Source organism: Chrysemys picta, chromosome 4 (genome assembly GCF_011386835.1).
Source record: "Chrysemys picta bellii isolate R12L10 chromosome 4, ASM1138683v2, whole genome shotgun sequence".
NCBI lineage: Eukaryota > Metazoa > Chordata > Testudines > Emydidae > Chrysemys > Chrysemys picta.
The window spans coordinates 96,422,189-96,440,929 of NC_088794.1; the positions used below are offsets into that span (position 1 = coordinate 96,422,189).

Consider the following 18,741-nt stretch of genomic DNA (forward strand, 5'->3'; position numbering starts at 1 on the left):
TTAGTGTACCAGATGTGTTTGTTGGACTTAAGGGTGACAAAATGTACTTCCAATAGCGTCCCTCATGCTAGGTGAATCACCAAGGGAGCACAGATGTTCTGTGGCAATACTGATACTTGAGAGAATGCTGACAACACCAGCGAGACATCAGACTCGAGCAATATCCCATGGTTAGTAAAGCTGAGTTAGAGCTTCTAAGTCATCCTAGACATGGGAAAAAGACACTCAGCCACAGGTAGCGCTTTAAAGGTCCAATCCTGCAAGGTGTTGAGCAACCCACTAGCTTCAGTAGGCATCAAGGATACTCAGGGATATATCATGACCTTGCAGGATCTGGCCCTAGAGGACAAATGGATCCATTTTGAAAAAGAAATAGTCACTGCTGTGGTTCCCAGCAGTTCTTCACGGTGGTGGGAGAAAATTATCACCCATTTCCATTAAAATGGTGATAAAGAAGGGATCTAGTATTTTGGATGCAGTGTTCTTTAATAGTGGCACGTAACTCACTCAGGCAGAGTGTTGGTGGTGGGTGCAGGAGATGGGTAACTGAAGGAAGTACTGATACATTTCTGCCTTCAGGAAAGCAGCTGGGGACCCAAAAAAGAATAGTTTTTAAAAGGGGGAAATTAGGGTAGAGGAGGGAAAGGAAAGGGCGAAACCTCGCACCTCTTTTACTCTATATAGAGGTGCCATTTGGTGCCAAGGGGCAGCCCCTACTAGCTTTTCATAGGTTTTTATGCTCCATTATGTCTTCCACTACTCCCACCACGACCCTTTCTCCCCCAACTTTGCAGGATATAATATAATCACACAATGTTCTATATGCTGACACAACTTTGCTCCCTCCCCTTGAAATTTTCTGAAATGTTGCTCCTGATTCCAAAGCACGTAAGCCGTATTTATCCTGATGTAACTCCACTGACTTTAGTGGTGTTATACCGTGGCTGCAACTGACCCCTAATTAATGCATACATGCCTCAAGATTATGACGAGCATATTTTTTTAAGTATCAAAAAACAAATTAGAATACAAAGGCACTTTATAAAGGGAGCCTCATGAGGCATATTGAGACTCACTACATAGGTTTTGACTTGAAAAAATGTAATAAGAACATAAAGCTGAGATTTTTCAAAGCCACCGACAGGATTTGGAGTCCTATTTTCCAGTAATTGTTATGAGAATTGGGCATCCAAATTCCATTGGTGACTGAGGAAATCTCACTATAAGTGTTTTTATGACACCTTTTCCAGAAAAACAAATATAGGGGTATTTTTGGATATAAACACTGCCCCGTAGTAGTGTGAAGCCAAAGATAACAGCAGGTGGGATTTTCAGAATTGCCTGTGTGATTTAGATAAAACAGAAGACAAGCTACTCAGAGGTTTAATTCTGCTCTCACCACGTTTAGTTCATGTTGGTGGAGTTACTTCTGATTTGCAGTGATGTGAGAGAAGTATCAGTCCCACTGACTATAAACAGGAAGGCTCACTTCACTCTACAAATGTAGAATCTAATTGCACTCTACAATTTGAGTAAAATTGAGAAAGTAAACATAAACACATAAATGGTGAAAAGTAAGCCAGATTTGAAAGATTTGTTTAGTTATAAAATCCAAGGTATTACAAGTATATATCACATTATAAGAACATGAATAGAGGAGAATAGAAAAAAGGAACTAAAAATACATGTTTTTTATCTTGACAATATCCCTTTAAAACATTCAGTTGAGTACAATTCATAACATCCCATTCAAACATCCTGTGTTTTGACTGGCCAACTGTGTGTGTTCATGGAGGTTGTGATAACTATAAAGGGAAGGGTAACAGCCCTCCTGTGTACAATACTATAAAATCCCTCCTGGCCAGAGACTCCAAAATCCTTTTACCTGTAAAGGGTTAAGAAGCTCAGGTAACCGGGATGGCATCTGACCCAAAGGACCAATAAGGGGACAAGATACTTTCAAATCTTGGTGGGGGGAAGGTTTTTGTTTGTGCTCTTTGTTTGGGGGGTGGTTTGCTCTTGGGACTGAGAGGGACCAGACATCAATCCAGGTTCTCCAAATCTTTCTGAACAAGTCTCTCATATTTCCAACTTGTAAGTAAACAGCCAGGCAAGGCGTGTTAGTTTTTATCTTTGTTTTCTCAACTTGTAAATGTACCTTTTTGCTAGAGTGCTTATCTCTGTTTGCTGTAACTTTGAACCTAAGGCTAGAGGGGATTCCTCTGGACTCTTTAAGTTTGATTACCCTGTAAAGTTATTTTCCCTCCTGATTTTACAGAGATGATTTTTACCTTTTTCTTTAATTCAAAGCCTTCTTTTTAAGAACCTGATTGAGTTTTTCCTTGTTTTTAGATCCAAGGGGGTTGGATCTTGATCCACCAGGAGTTGGTGGGAGAAAGGAGGGGGATGGTTAATTTCTCCTTGTTTTAAGATCCAAGGGGTTTGGATCTGTATTCACCAGGGAATTGGTGAAGAGTCTCTCAAGGCTACCCAGGGAAGGGAATTAGCATTTTGGGAGTGGTGGCAGCAGACCAGATCTAAGCTGGTAGTTAAACTTAGAAGTTTTCATGCAGGCCCCCACATTTGTACCCTAAAGTTCAAAGTGGGGAAGCAGCCTTGACAGAGGTTTATTGATATTACTCATGATATGATTCAACAAATGAGAAATGGGGTGTTAATCAAAGCCAGGATCTAATAACTCCTTAACTTTCTAAATGTTTGAATGGTTGACGCTAAAAAAGATTTGGGGTCATGGTGAATAATCAGCGGAACATGAGTTCCCAGTGCAATGCTGTGGCCAAAAGGGTTAATGGAATTCTTGGATGAATAAGCAGAGGAAATCTCAAATTGGAGTAGAGCGGTTATTTTACCTCTCTACTTTGGTGCAGCCACTGCCAGAATACTGTGTCCAGTTCTGATGACCTCAATCCAAGAAGGATGTTGATAAATTGGAGAGTTCAGAGAAGAGCCATGAGAATGATGAAAGGATTAGAAAACTTGCTTTATAGTCATAGACTCAAGGAGCTCCATCTATTTAGCTTAACAAAGATACATAGAGACTTGATCACAGTCTATAAGAACCTACATGGGAACAAATATTTGATAATGGGCTCTTCAGTCTAGCAGAGAAAGGTATAACATGATCCAATGGCTGGAAGTTGAAACTAGACAAATTCAGACTGGAAATAAGGTAGAGTAATTGGAACAAATTACCATGGGTTGTGGTGGATTCTCCATCACTGACAATTTTAAAACCAAGATTGGATGTTTTTCTAAAAGCTCTGCTGTAGGAATTATTTTGAGGGAAGTTATCTGGTCTCTGCTATACGGGAGGTCAGACTAGATGATCACAATGGTTTCTTCTGGCCTTGGAATCTATGAATCTGGATCCTGATCTGCACTACCTGGCTGGTCACTATTGTAAAAAACCCATGTGTTGCAGACAACTGGCAAATTTATTAATCGCACGCACAGTGCTAGGTCTAGACCCCTGTTCCTTCTGCTCCAAAAACACGGGCCTCTTGCCCTTTAACTAAAGAAGAATGTCCTTACTTTGCAATTGTCATAGCTGTAGTCAGCCGACTCTCAACCTGGGATCAGTTGTAGTCTCTTTGAATCTGTTACCCATGGGTCCCCTACATACACCCACTGCCAGGCAATCTGACTGTTTCCAGCAGGAGTTCAGCTCACTCTCAGGGTCCTTTCTGACTCTTGAGTCTGGTTATGTTCATTTGCCTCTTGTCCCTGGCAGCACTCCCCAGGTCCCACCACAGCTCACTGGATGCAAGGACCCCTTCAGCATCCTTCATCCATATCAGGCTCATAAGGCCAGTCTGCCCCAGACAAGGAGGAGGAGAAGGATGGGCTAGCAACTGCCTCAGACTGAGCTCCCCTTGTTAGCAGAGCTTGCTAGCAGTCCCTGGCAGCTTCCCTGCTCCTAGGAAGAAAACAAACCCAACCCTCTAGTTTGTGTGGCCAGTCTCACCCTTTTAAACTCCACTTCTCCAGGCGGAGCATGTTCTGCAGCTGCACCTAACTGGCACTGCCTGAGTGCAGGAATGCTCGTTAGCTTATCAGTAAGATGGGGGCATGTCCCATCACATAGTCCCTGTGGGCTAGCCACTAGAGGGCAACATTATATATACACCAAAAACCAGTACATTGCACTATAGAACTGATGGAATGCAAACCTTAGATTTGACAACGGGAATTTTGGAGGAGTTTGGATCCAGATTTGAACTTTGTGGCTCAGGCCCAACTCTAATAGACCCAAGTAAGTTCCTGTCTGTGGAGCTCTGCCAAGATATCAGAATGGCCATCAACCAGCCAATACACAGGACTTACGAAAGCCTTTAACACAGTTTATATAATTTGTGAGGATGGAGATCTCTACAGCATTCAGTTCTCCTAGGCTCAATAGTTAACCTGACCCTGGATATCTGACTGCAATGGCCTCCAGGACAGTTTGCATTGTGCATTAAAATGACTGCTTGTTCTTTTCAGGGCCGGCTCCAGGCACCAGCTTAACAAGCAGGTGCTTGGGGTGGCCAAGAGAGGGGGGCGGCATGTGCGGCAATTCGGGGGTGGCAGGTCCCTCACTCCCTCTAGGAGCAAAGGACCTGCCGCCAAACTGCCGCCGCCGATCGCAGCTCCCCCCTCCCCCCCCAATTGTTGCTGCCAGGTCGCGATTTTTTTTTTTTTTTTTTGCTTGGGGCGGCAGAAATGCTGGAGCCGGCCCTCGTTCTTTTGACTGTCAAATTGGATTCTGAATTAATTTTAACCTCTTATGAAAAAGATCTAGACCCGGGATACTCAGATTGATGCTTGCAAGCCACTCTTTAATGCGCCTCTTTGCAGCACATGATATTAAAACACTGTGTGCTTTAATTATTAACCAATCTAAGTTATTAACCAATCAGGATGCTTTTACTATGTTATTAACCAATTGTAGTTGATAAAATAATAATACTTGGTCAGTCATTTTGCTGTGAGAATATATATATATTTCCCTATCATACTGTTTAAATATGAATATACTGTATAGTACTATAGTAAATGAAACAATGAATTCACGCTACTGTGACTCTTTGGGTAATGTTGATTGCTAATTTGCCTCCTGAACCACTCTTTATCGTTGATCTGGCCATCCCTGGGGATGGCTCACTGAAGACATCCACTCAATTCACAGCAACCGTCAAACTAGCACATCAAATGTTAGGCTGTGTTGAAATGGGGATAGAGAACAATGCAGAAACTATTAGAATGATGTTCAACTGACTGATGGCAGAGCCTCACCTTGTATGCAATATTTGTTTCCAATGATCTCATCTCAAAAAGGATACAGCAGAAATAGAAAAAATCCCAAGAAAGGCAACAAAAATTATTAGAGGCTACAACTGCGTGAATGTTTGCTATGAAACTTGAAACTAAAGCTGTGTCTACACTAGGAAATTTTACAAAAAATTCCCACCACCGTTAGAACAGGCTCTGGATATTAGAACCAGCCCTGATTCTCTTCTCACTTATACCAGTGTAAATCAAGAGTAACTCCTATGAAGTTAACGGAGGTATGCAGGGTTAAACCAGTGTAAGCAAGAGGAGAATAAACCCCTGATGTAGAAAAAGGCTCTGAGAGCTTCCAGAACTTTTACCACGTGTTAGTAAAACGTGCTGAATGGCTTCATTGAAACAGTTGAGAAAAATTGGTCTGGCTGAAGGATCCTTGTCTGCACTTGGGCATGGGGCTAACACCTGTTCAGCTGAACCTCTGGCAGAACCTAGTATTGATAAGGCTACAGTGAAACATGTTTGGTTTCAGGTGTCATTACAAATTCAATGACAGCACTGCTGAGATTTGCAAACTTTTTGAACAAACCTGGGTCCAGTTAAGGTTTTACATGCAAATCATATGAAATTTGCTGTTATAAAGGAGCTCTCTAATTTCAACTACATTTTGTTTTGAAATTTTGAGTTAAATCACCAAGTTCACTCAGATGTGAGTGAAACCCCACAGATTGACAGTGAAGAACATGCACCACCCCTTATGAAATGAAACAGCCGAGTTCTGCACAGCACTGTTAGAGGCGAGTGAAGGATGGCACATGAAGAGAGAATAAGGAGACATAGGGTAACATTTTCAAAAGTACCTATGTGATTTAAGAGCATAAGTACCATTATTCTGGCTCCTAAGTCACTTAAATGCTTTTGAAAATGTTACTCTAGAAATGATTTGGAAAGAAGAAAACTTAAGAGATATGACAGAGCTATCTATAGAATACTGACTAGTATAAAGATGACCTGTCAAATTCTCCAATTTATCCTTTCCTGTAAGATGAGAATTGACTCTGAAGATAATAATCAGAATAAAAACCAGATGTAAACAGATGCAGTGAAGTGTTTCTGAATCAGCAGACAGCCTGAAGCAATAACTCTGAAAGGTGTAAACTGCCCATGTCATCTGAAGCTCATGACAAGAGTTTAAATGTCAACATTGTCAACTATTTCACGATTTGATCAGTAATTCAATTGTTCTACTGTTGATCAAATCATTCAAGAAAGGAGAGGGACAATGATATTGGGACAATGAAGATCACAGAGTCTCAGGTGACAAGGGCATGGTTTGTGTGTGGGCTTAGGGGAGTATCACTACTCCGACTCCCCCTCCCCCATTTTAACCCTTGGATTTTACGGAGGCAAATATCTTAGTAAGAGTCAAAAGAGAATACAACTAGCAACACCTGACCATAATTCACTGTAAAATAAAAATGATAAAGGCTGTCAATCAATACTCAAGTTTTGGAGCAATGAAGACAAGAAGAAATGTTCCTCATTGGATAGTTGTACACAATAAGCCAAGTGGATTTATGGGAACTTTACATTTTCCTCTGAAGTTCCCAATATTTGCCACTTTCAGAGCTTGGAGGCTGGACTGGACTGGACGGACCATTGATCTGTTCTGTTATGCCAATTCCTAAATTCACCACCAGCTCCTCTGTGTCTATCATTATAGTGAGAGGCTGATACAGGGAGGGGGATGCTTCTAAATAACATTATTACGTGTATGTTGCTCTTGCTCTGTTGTTTCCAGGGGAAGCGGATTGTCAGTGAGAAACAGAGTTCAGATGGCCTCCTGAGTCAAGGTGGGGACCCAGACCTGAGCGAGGAAGAGGTGGACCACCTGGTAGCTTTCCGCAGAGGGAGACGGATGCAGATTGCCATCACCATGGACAACAAGGAAAAAGTGAGTGCATTCCAAGAGTCTGTGTCATAAGGACTGGAACTCCACCAATGCTACTGGACTAGAGGAGCAGAGGGGGAAAGGTTCTAGCCGTGAACGCATTCCAGCAGCAGGTCAGTTGGAGATAGTGTTTTTTTAAGTAGTGTGGGAGTTATCAGGGCTAAAGCTGTCTGGCTATCCTAGCTCAGGAGACAAGCCCATAGGACCTGATCCACATTCCCTTCTCGTGATCCTAGCTCTAGCTATCTCCAGACTTGTTCAGTTTTTACTTCAGCAGATTCTTCAACATGCTCCCCAAAGGAATCTCATATGATGCTTCTTTGGGGGGAACAAGGGGAGGGGTAGGCATTGCCATGTACTTGCCTTGCATTTAAGAAGGAAAGAATGCAGAAGTTATCATTTAGAGCCACAGGCCTCATGGACACCTAAAGCCAGCTTTCCACCCAAGGCCATGGTGTAGGATACAGTCAAAGAGCCCTATCCCAGACTGTAGCAGGGTGAACGCCCGCTCCAGCCCTGAAGGGGTTGGAAAAGCCCTGCAGAGGGCTGGGGCTGAGTAAAGGAGTAAAACCCTGGCTGATTGAGGAAGTGGCTGCAGCTGGGGCCATGCCCCAGCTGAGCAACTCAGCCTTATAAGAAGGCCAGGGTAGCCAGAAACAGAGGAGTCTTCCTCTGACAGGAGAGAGAGAGAGAGAGAGAGAGAGATAGGCAGGCAGGCAGGCAGGCAGGCAGGCAGGCAGGCAGGCCTGGCTGCAGGGAGCTCACCTGGGGACCTAGAGTGAGGCAGGGCTGGGCTGGGGAAAGGCCTTGGGGGCTGGGAAGCCCTAGGCCAGCAACTCCCTAGGCTGCAGGGCCTGGTCCTAGGCCCATATAGGTATTGGGGTTGTAGAGGGGCAGCCTGAGGGTGGGTAAAGGCAGCCAGTCCAAACCCCTTGTTGCCGGTGATGATTGGCTGATAGACTGCAGTCTGCCCCAGGGCGTGGGGGGTAGGTGGTGACTGGCAGTAGCCACGACTGAGGGGACATTGGGATAAGGGGTGGGGGTTCCCCTGGGTGGGGAGACCCAGAGAGAAAGTGGGGTACTGCCAGGGGGGCAGTATCTAAGCCAAGGGCACCGGGGTCCAGGAGGGACATGGGGGGGCCAACAACAGGCGGGACACCTGGCCTGCAGAGGGCGCTCTGGATGCTGGTGAGCTAATTCCTGAGATGACCAGCAGGAGGCGCTGCAGGGGTGAGTCCACGCTTGATTACACAGACAAACAGACAGTACAATTTAAAAGTTAATTGGGGTGGGCAATATCCATGTCCAAAACAAACTGATGTCACCCATGGGGCAGCCCATTTGATGATTTTGTTGAACCTTTTAGATTTTGGAAACACGGACCAAATACTCTATTGCAAACTCCTTCCTCACAAAAATGATGAATTTCAATACAAGAGAATACTCAGCCAAGCAAGAGTGTGCCTCCGACACCCAGTGCTCGGGATCATGAAAGATAACAAGAGAAAACATAAAGCTAAAATACACAAAACAAGGTTGTATATAAAGGTCAAAGGACTAATGCAATTTCCCTCAGTGGGACTGCAGCCAAAGTGTGCTGCTAATTGCCTAGGATATTCTCCAGATTTTTCTCCTTCCCCACTGAGAGTTTGACTAGAGATACAGGACCCTACTATATGTTTCCCCATGGTCGCTTTACACTGAGTGTCATAAAGAAGCAGATAAGTCAGCAGATTGAGCTACCACTGAATGCTCAGCAGCGCAGGGGGTTTCCATGGTAGCACAGAGCTAGTGTAATAGTTCTACAACACAGCCCCTGCCGAAAGGGAATTGTCAGGGCATGTTTGGGGGATAGGGGATGTAGTCTGTGCACCAGTGTGCTGTGGCTATACTTGCCTGCTCAAACAGCCCTTGGAGTCATTGAAAATCAATGTATATATTAGAGCAACCTCAAGGCTGCTCTATCTTATGCTACGGGGATTGGTAAAAGCCGTCTTTCTTCTCCCCCTATTCCTGCCCGAAGTGTATCTCCTGCAGATCTAATAATCAGAACCCTAACGTTTGAGAAAAGGGAGCTGCATTCACAATGCCCTATCTCCTCCCCATTCAGTGCCCTACCTGCTACCTGCAAGCTACACTTTGCCATAGTTAAAGCTAAATAGAGGACACTTAGAAAATTAATAGGAGTTTTTGGGGGCATGCTCAGTAGGGATCATTGCTGCTTTATAAAGGGAGCCTGCCTTCAAATTCTCCTCCTCCTCCAAAATGTAAATATATGCTGCAACTCAGTTTTCAGGCAGACTCAGGACAGAGTCCATAACACCCCAAAACGCTTGGCTTTCCCACCCCTCAGATAACTTTCTGATCACACTGTTCTACCACACTTTAAAGACAATGTTCCCAATTAACTTAGCTAACTGGGTATTCCAGGGAGAGGAGCCAACATTTCCCTGTCACTGCCTCCTATTCTCCATTTGCAAATGGCCACAGTGTATTCAGTGGACTTTGTCAAAATTTAATCCAGATAATTCCCAATTAATGCTTCTCTGCAAACACTCAACCTGTGCTGTCCTCCTCCGACACCAGTGTTCATGTTTGAATGTTGAAACTGAAGCAAGTGCTCTGGGTAGGGAAGGAGAGAGAACTTGCACTCCTGCATTCTGGTGGACATGTGCGCACGAAGGGGTGGCCATGAGAAATGACAAAGTGGGTGCCATTATCCACTCTGAGGCTTGGTCTACACTACCCCCCTAATTCAAACTAAGGTACGCAACTTCAGCTACGTGAATAACGTAGCTGAAGTTCGAAGTACCTTAGTTCGAATTAGTTCGAACTTACCTTGGTCCACACTCGGCAGGCAGGCTCCCCCGTCGACTCCGCGGTACTCCTCTCGCCGAGCTGGAGTACCGCAGTCGACGGCGAGCACTTCCGGGTTCGACTTATCGCGTCCAGACTAGACGCGATAAGTCGAACCCAGAAGTTCGATTTCCAGCCGTCGAACTAGCGGGTAAGTGTAGCCAAGGCCTGAGAAGAATTCCACAAAGTCATTTGGTCACATTCACCGCTTCGCTGTGCAGCAGCAAAGTGTCAAATGCATAGGATGGGTGCAGCAAAACCAAACTGGAGCTTAATATAAAAGAGTCTAAATACTGCACCTAGTGTACAGAAGCAAGAAGTCCATCACTAAGCAGCATTTAAGAATCTGAAGGCAATGAAAGGGAAGAATTAAGAATGTTGTATGATTTCACCGTCTCCTTATTGGTGGGTTAGTGCAGGCAGGCTGAGTCCTGGACTAATGACACTGGCATGAGCTCACTTTAACAACAAAGCCACCTCTATTTATTACTGGCAGAGAGTACAGAGGCAGCTCCCCTCCTGCTGTCGGTACAAAGAGCTTCACTCTCTCCCCATGCAGAGAGTTCTCAGAGTTACTTCCTGAGACAGGCATCCTGCCCCTGTACAAAGAACCATGCTCTTTAGGAGATGTCCGTGGATACACTAAAAAACACCCAGTCACTCAGCCAGCAAGCAAACAAGGAGCTACCATTCTGACCCTCAGAGAAGGCAGAGTGGAACTGAGGGTACATCTACACTACAGCGGGGAGTCGATTTAAGATACGCAAATTCAGCTACGTGAATAGCGTAGCTGAATTCGACATATTGTAGCCGACTTACCCCGTTGTGAGGACGGCGGCAAAATCGACTTCTGCCGCTTTTTGTCGGCGGCGCTTACTACCACCTCCGCTGGTGGAGTTAGAGCGCCGATTCGGGGATCGATTGTCGCGTCCCGATGGGACGCGATAAATCAATCCCCGAGAGGTCGATTTCTACCCGCCGATTCAGGCAGGTAGTATAGACCAGACCTGAGAAAACGAAGGTCCTAACAGAAACCACTGGACACTAGATTCTCACGCCTTGAGCTCATTTTAGTTAAATAGGATTTTTAAAATGTTTTTGTAGATTGACTAGTTGTTAAATCAGCCATAATATAAAAAAGGTGATTGAGCAGACCTCTGAAACCCTAATTTCCAATAGTTATTAGTTGTACCTCAATATTCTACATTCCAATCTGCCTCATGAGACTCGCCCACCTATTGGGAAATATAACGCTGTCTCCTCTACCTTGTTAATTATTATTTGATTTGCAACGTGGTAGCACCTGGAGGCCAAGGCCCATTGTGCTGGACGCTATACTGACATATCACAAAGAGATGGCTCCTGTCGCAGAGAGCTTAGAACGTAAGGCTATGTGTGTACTGCAGCATGGTGTAGAATATGGACGTGTGACTTGCCGCACGCACCAAAGTGCTGTGCTGCAACTGCCCTGTATGGATGCTGCTAGCACGAACTAAAAGGTCCCTAGTTTGCGTTAATGTAGTCCTCTTCAAACAGGACTATGTTAATGTGAACTAAGTACCTATTAGTTCACACCAGCAGCATCCCCACAGGGCAGTTACAGCACAGCACTCTTTTGGGCGCAGCAATTCTCACCCCTGTAGTAGTCCAAATTGCAGGGCCATGTAGACAAGCTCTAAATATGAGATGAGAGACAACGGATTGCTACAACAGACAGAGGGTGTGTCTACACTGCAGTTAAAAACCCGGAGCTGGCCCGTGCCAGTTGACTCGGGCTGCAGGGCTGTTTAGTTGCAGTGTAGACTTCTGGGCTCAGGCTGGAGCCTGAGTTCTGGGACCCTCCCACCTCGCAGGGTCCTAGAGCCCAGGCTCCAGCCCAAGCCCAGAAGTCTACACTGCAATTAAACAGCCCCACAGCCCACGCCCTGTGAGCCTGTGTCAGCTGGCACGGGCCAACTATGGGTGTCTAATTGCAGTGTAGACATACCCAAAGGGAATACAAGGTACTACTGAGACAACTGCATGATAAGCAGTACTCACCCTACAACCAGTGAGTCACAGATTTGGATACAGCATGGTTAAAGTGTATAGTGTCGATGGGACCTCACCAAGTCCAGTCTGTGGGATATGCGTAGGTTCCTCACTATGCTACAGATGTTAAACATGTGGTAACTAGAATCAGTTAGAGATGCAGTGCAGATGGAACCTAAAATGACAGCTGCCCCTTGTCCACCTTCAGTTCAGCTTGCACCTGTTGCACCTAGAAACATTTTCTGAAATGGCTTTGTCCAGCCTACACTGTCACTTCAGTCATTTCTGATACAGATTTGGGAGGGAGCATTTACTAGTGCTGACAGGACTCCGAAAAGCCAAAGACAGATACATCTGTCTCTCCCACTCTGCCGCCGATTAACCTCCCTCCTGAGAGCACTGGTGTGCATCAAGCTAATTAATAGTAAGAACATAGGAATGAATTCATTAATATTTTTTGGTTTGACTATCTCCGAGCAGTTCACAGCGGTGAATAAGTACATTTCCCCATTTTACAGATGGGGAAACTGAAGCACAGAAAGGTTCAGTGACTTGTCCAAAGCCACAGAGAAAGTCTGTGGTATAATCAGGCTCCAATGTCTAGGGTGCTAGTCTGGAACTCAGGAGATTTGCCTTCAATTCCCTGCTCCCCCACAGACTCCTTGGGTGATCTCAGGCAAGTTATTTTCTCTCTCTGTCCTAGTCTCTGTCAGTAAGTTGGGGATAATAGTACTTCCCTACCTCACAGGAACATTGTGATGATAAATACATCACAGACTGTGAGGTGCTCAGATCCTATACTAATGGTGATGGTTTAACTACCTCAGGGAGAGAGAAGAGAATCCTGATTGGCAGTCCCTGTTCCTAGCCTTTAGAAACACTGTGTCCTCCTGTACCACACAGCCCAGGCGGGAGGCACAGGGCTGGCTCTGTGCTTGAAGGGGCAGCTACATTATTTGTGTTCTCTAGTGTAGATTAAATGTAGCTTTGAACTGCGCTCTAGCAGCCTGAGATTGACAGAGCTTTGGCTACATTCTGCTGATGCAGGGGGGCAATTAACTCAAGCACTGCACAATTCAATCCGCCTTTTCAGGAGGCACTGATTCAGCAGCAGCTCTTGCACTCTGCCCTCTTCTCAGCGTGGTATCCTCAGGAAGAAAGCTTGTCTCTGTGCTGTCGACACTGTGCTACATGCCATGAGTGGGGGCATGGGAGGGTTTTACACAGTAAGATGGGCAGGTCTGTTCCTTTTCGCCTGCACAGCTTGGGGTGTAGAATGGTTGACAGGACAGCAGGGAGCACAAAGAGACAATGAAATTGAGATTGTAAATCACGCTGGGAGAGTTGGTAAGCACGGCTGGCAGAGTCGCTTGGCTCTCACGGGCAGTACCTGCCTTTGCGTTTCCATAACACCATGCCATTTGTCCTCGAGCCCGGGAGCCGCTCCGCCTCACAGCATGAAATAGATATTGGGATTGCTGAAGCGTTTTCAACAGTGCTTTTTGCTATAAAGAGCTTTTGTTTTAATTTGAGTGCAACAGAGCTCCCAACTTTCCCTACTCCTCACACAAGGGGGAATTATTCACATTAAAAGAGGGGGACGCCCAGAGCTAGAGGGTGGTAAAGAAGGAGGGTCCCCTTTCTATTTCGGGCCTAATCCTGCTCCTACTGACGTCAATGCAAGGTTTGCACTGAGATGATATCTGGGAGCTTCTGGCATTCCTAAGCTCACTTTGGGCAGCATTTCTGTCCCTGGATAGTATTGCCCTAGCAAAGGTGGGAAAGAAATGTGTTGTACTAAATTACTGAGATGATTCTTTGATATGAAACTCTCTACAGGAGACTTCTTAGCCCAAAACCGCACTATTTCTGATGCGGCAGGAGTACTCGATCCATCATGCATTAACAGAGAGACTGTCTCACAGACACCTCTTGTCCCATCTAGGATCATATAGACAACCTTCCACCCCATGGTAAGGCGCACCTTCTCTTCCATTCAATCATGTGGACCCCCTCTCTTGTCCCATTTATGTCACCTGGACCCATCTCCCCGCCACTGGCAATAACGCAGAACTTCCTGCCAGCTTACTGGCAATCACATGCACCCACCTCCCTGCCAGACTTGCCAGTTTGAATCCCACTCATGAATGCATGCCATCTCTGTGACTCGTGCTGCAGTGGAGTTCTCTGTACCACCAGCGCATGTAGGTATTTGTAACTGTCTGCTGTGCATTCCCTGCATTTCTAAGAGTCTATGATTATGTGATTTGTGCTTTTTGAAAAATATCATACACACACCATCACCCCCTCCCACCGATTATATTCCTTTCTCTCCTCTTCTTCCCTTGCATATGCTTCCCTCCTGCCTGGTCTTCCTAGTCCCCTGCACCAAATGCCACAGCCGTGGTCCCTTGCTTTTATGCTCTTGCCCATGCTGGCCTGCCATGTGGTCTCCTTGCTCCCTGGCACATTTTGCAGGACAATCTTGTCCTTGGTTACCTTCTCTTCTGTTCCACTGGCAGCTTCTTGGGGATGGCTGGTACTGCCACACTTACTGCTGGCTCTAGTCCTCGAGAAGTAGACTGTTTCTTTCCCCCCTTATTCTCCTATGCAGAAGCAGTCAGCAGTGGAGTCAACTAAGTTGGCTCTTCCATTTCATTTCCAGATGCTTCTGCAGACACTCAGTCTCTTCATAGGAAGCTTCCTACCACTGTATCTCAACCCTAAGGGACAAGAGGGTAATTCTGCTTCTATTCCCATTCAGTCCAAGGCTTTTTACTGAGATTACTAGCAAGGGTGCTAATCCACACCAATTGTGATGGTGGTTTTTGTGGTGTGAATGCCTGTCCACAAGGAACTGAACTGAGCCGCCGTCTCAATATACAGGTGGCTGAACAGATGGTGATTACTGCCAGCAGTTACCAGCCTCATCTAGATTGGGAATGATGACCTATAAGCAAAAGGCCCTCCCCTTCTCTTCCGTATCCCCTTGTCCTGAGCCATCCAGTCTGTCCAGGCTAACAATTTCCACATTCGCTCAGCCCTGGCTATACATGCTTTCCTCCCTCACTCTCTTGCACACTCACAGATAAATTCATTCCTTGCTCACTCTTTAACACCCAGGGTCTCCCTCCCTCAGACAGATGCAGCGCTGTGTGGGGTGGCTTGGACTGTCTAGAATGCCCTGTGGATGGCTCAACAGCTTTGACACCCCGTCTTGAGCTATCCAGACACTTGGTCCTTTTCCTTTCTCTGGTGGCTGTGGTGTGGGAGTTGCTTTCAGATTTCCAGGCTCTCTTTTAGAAGCGAGTTTGAATGAAGCCTGTGGACATTTTGCTGGATTGAGCAGGTGACTAGAACCTTACCCAACGTATCACAGGGTTGTATCCTACATTTTAAGAATCGATATGGGTAAAGTGCTTACCTTGTCTCTCCTCCCAGAGAGCCCTGGGGTTGTCAGCCAAGAGCCCCTCTGGGCCACATGTAGCACAGCAGAAATCTTCATCTCTTGTAAGTTTTCCCTTAAACAAAGACCAATCAGCACCTTTCAAGCAGAATCACGTTGTCTTTTAGAATAACAAACCACGAAAGTACAAAAGTAAAGTCTCCATGAGAGAGCACGGTGTGATCGTGTCGCCTCCCTAGTAGGCTGCAGCAGCTCTGCCTCTCAAAATGTCTGCCTGGCTCTGCAGACAGTAGAGTTCTTAGAGATTTAAAGGTGCAGCACTCAGAAAGCAAAGGCAGAACACCTACAGAGCTAACTAGACCACAGGCTCCAACTTAGAAGTGATGGCATAAAATTGAGAAGCCACATTCATAAACCTTTCACTCCCACTCACTGTTGCCATGACAGACCACAGGCTCTCCATCTTGGACTCCCCACGCTGCTGCTCTCACTGACAGGTTGCAGCCGGGGAACCCGCCAAAAGCCAATCGGACACTAATATGCTCTTCCCTTCTGGGTGATGAGTGAGGTGGTACTGTGCCTGTCAGCCTGAGAATGGGGCAGCAGCATGGGAAGGCTGAGCATGCCAGTGCCCACCTGTGGTCTGGAGGTGGACATGGCTCCCACGATTTTTCATCAGTCGCAATCTGGAGCTGAAGTACAAGATTTCTGGTGGTGGGTTAAGTGGCTTTACCATGGCAACTGCTTAAGAGCCCACAGTTTAGAAAATGTATAGGACTGGATCCCACCCTCAAGATCTGTGCATGGAACGGACGCTGCATGCGATTCTCCCCGCCATACAGAAGGAGAAATCATCTGCCTCCATGGCAGCACTCCTGTGTTCCCTCAGCCCCCACAGAAAGCTCTCTATGGTGTCTGGGGATACCCAAGTGGTGAGGGCTTGGGAACTGGCTGCGAAGGACCCACATTTCCCATACCTTCATTTCCTGCATCCAGCAGAAACAACAGAGAAAAATTAGAGCCAGAAGCCATAGTCCTGTTCCTACAGAACACTCTCTGCCCCTCTGAGCTGGAGCACTGGGGAGCTGGAGTAGGGGACCTAGAGCCCATGAAGAAGCACTGGGACTCCATGCAGCTGGCCCTGTGCTTCAAGCATATGCCTGAGCTCAGTGTGGACATCAGAGTTCCTGATCCCTGTGCAGATGTTTCCACAATGGAACATGATCTGGCCTGCTTGGGGGAGTGGATCCCTTTGGCCCTGGAGACTTTGAGAATCCAACTCTGCTTCACCCTGTGTGCAGAGACAGAACTGAAATCAAACATGGCTTCCACTCCCACAGAAACTGATAAAATCAATTCCCCCAGCTTTTGTAGGAGCTAAAGAGCAGCCATGTTTTCCCCTCCCCTTGCTGTCTGTATCCATGACTTTCCCCTGGTTGCAGGATTCTGATTATTGTCAGTAGGGCTGAGGGCAAGTCTCACTGGATGTGTGTTTGGTAGCAGTTTTCCTAAAAGGCCCCTCCATGCTCTGGCATTTTTCAAGGCTATGTTTCAGGAGAATCATTTTATGCATTAGAGCTGTGAGCCGGCACACCGGAACCATTGGACCACGCCCGTTAATTAACATCTTACATCTTGCAAACAGACAGGTAGGTATGTAGCTTCTGGGCGTTTTACATTGCCTGTTTATTAATAATGTTTCCCTAGGTGATACATCACAAGTGAAGCCATTTCCAGTCTGGAGATGGACGAACCGCCCTCACCGGCTCAGCTATACGTGTCAGAATATATGTCACCCCTCCCCACAATAGAGAGAAACCCACTGCCAAAAAGAGAAGGAGAGAGAAAGTGTTCCATTTGACACTGTGGATGTGGTTTTCCAAAGAACTCAGCTCCCATATGGGCATCACAGTAGGTGGTCAGAAAAAATAATTCACCCAATACACTGAGCTTTTTTGAAAATATGGTTCCAGTTGTGGGTTCTGAGCACTTGGAAATCTAGCCCCACATAACTAGGGTCTGCTGCTTTTACTTACATGGACTAGCACCTTCCTCTACAGTCACTCCCATTCATTTCAGTGGGACTACCTGTGAAGTAAGGGTAGCGAATCTGACCCTAAAGAGAAACCATACTAATGTATCTCCTCCAATCAGGATCTGCAGATGGCATCTGCTTGATTGAGTCATGTGATTTATCATCTTCATTTTGAAAATAAAAATTCAATGAGATGGTCTAGATCCCAAAATGAACTAATTTAATCTTACCTACCTGTGGGGATCTTACCAAGTGTAGGATTTGCATGTACTGTGTCAGTGGCAGCATTTGAAAACAAGGCTTCTCGAGTAATACTAGCTTGAAAGATCCCAAACAAACCTAGGGCATGGTCCTTCAGCTGCCCGTCTGCTTCCTTCTGCAAGAGGGTCCTACTGAAGTCAATTGGACTCTGTGAAGGAGCGAAGTTCAAGCATGCAGATCTTTTGGCAGAACTGGGCTCCTAGAAAGGAGCAGACACATGACTCTCCCTTCCTTCAGAGAACAGCATTTCTTCTGAAAGCCCACCCTCAGAAACACCAATGCTGCCATCAACATCTATGTGACAATTCCTACTTGGGGCAAAGGCTTGAGAGGCAGCATGATCTGGTGACTTGAGCAAAGGGCTGGGAGCACAGATCCAGGCTTGAGCGCAGGGGTTTCTGATCCTGGTGTAGTGATTGTCTCGCTGTTGAGTGTTAACCTTTCTGTGCCTCAGTGTCCCCATGTGTAGAAGGGCAATAACATTATTCACCTCAAAAGGGCATTGTGTGGAGCAGGGAGTTAAGGTTCGTACAGTGCTTTTAAAATAAAGTGTTATGTCAGTGCCAAGTGTTGGTAGCACACAGAAGATGCTGAGTTTTTATTGCATCCAAGGACATGCAAATACCCTCTCTGTGGCTGGACTTGCATGATCATGTTTGGCGCTAAGTCAAAGGAAAAGGTTTGGCAGCATAGGAAGCTTTCATGCTAGAGTGGTCAGACAGAGGTGGTGATGGTGGCAAGGTTGAATTAAGACAGTCTGGGGCTTTAGGCACCACGCATATGGGCCTCTCGTGCCCCTCCCCCACAATGTTGTAGTGCTGTCCCTCCTTGGGTTGGCAGCAGGTTTCAGTTAAGATGAGTGGGGCAGTTCATATCTCTTGGAGCTACAGGTTCAAGCTGTCTGCAGACTCAGGC

General features: G+C 46.1%; 2 protein-coding genes across 3 annotated transcripts in view; one reads left to right on the top strand and one right to left on the bottom strand.

Annotated features, from left to right (window-relative positions):
* DISP2 (dispatched RND transporter family member 2) overlaps positions 1-17,193 on the bottom strand; it is a 123,825-nt gene extending 106,632 nt beyond the window's left edge. The window contains exon 1 of the mRNA XM_042857419.2: positions 15,549-17,193. The gene's annotated coding sequence lies outside the window, so the exon portion shown is untranslated. The remainder of the gene's footprint in view (positions 1-15,548) is intronic.
* CCDC9B (coiled-coil domain containing 9B) overlaps positions 1-18,741 on the top strand; it is a 103,392-nt gene that overhangs the window by 29,087 nt on the left and 55,564 nt on the right. For both annotated transcript variants that reach the window (XM_024106679.3, XM_005284715.4), the window contains one exon: positions 7,088-7,240. In XM_024106679.3, coding sequence (XP_023962447.2) covers positions 7,088-7,240 — 153 coding nt within the window. The remainder of the gene's footprint in view (positions 1-7,087; positions 7,241-18,741) is intronic.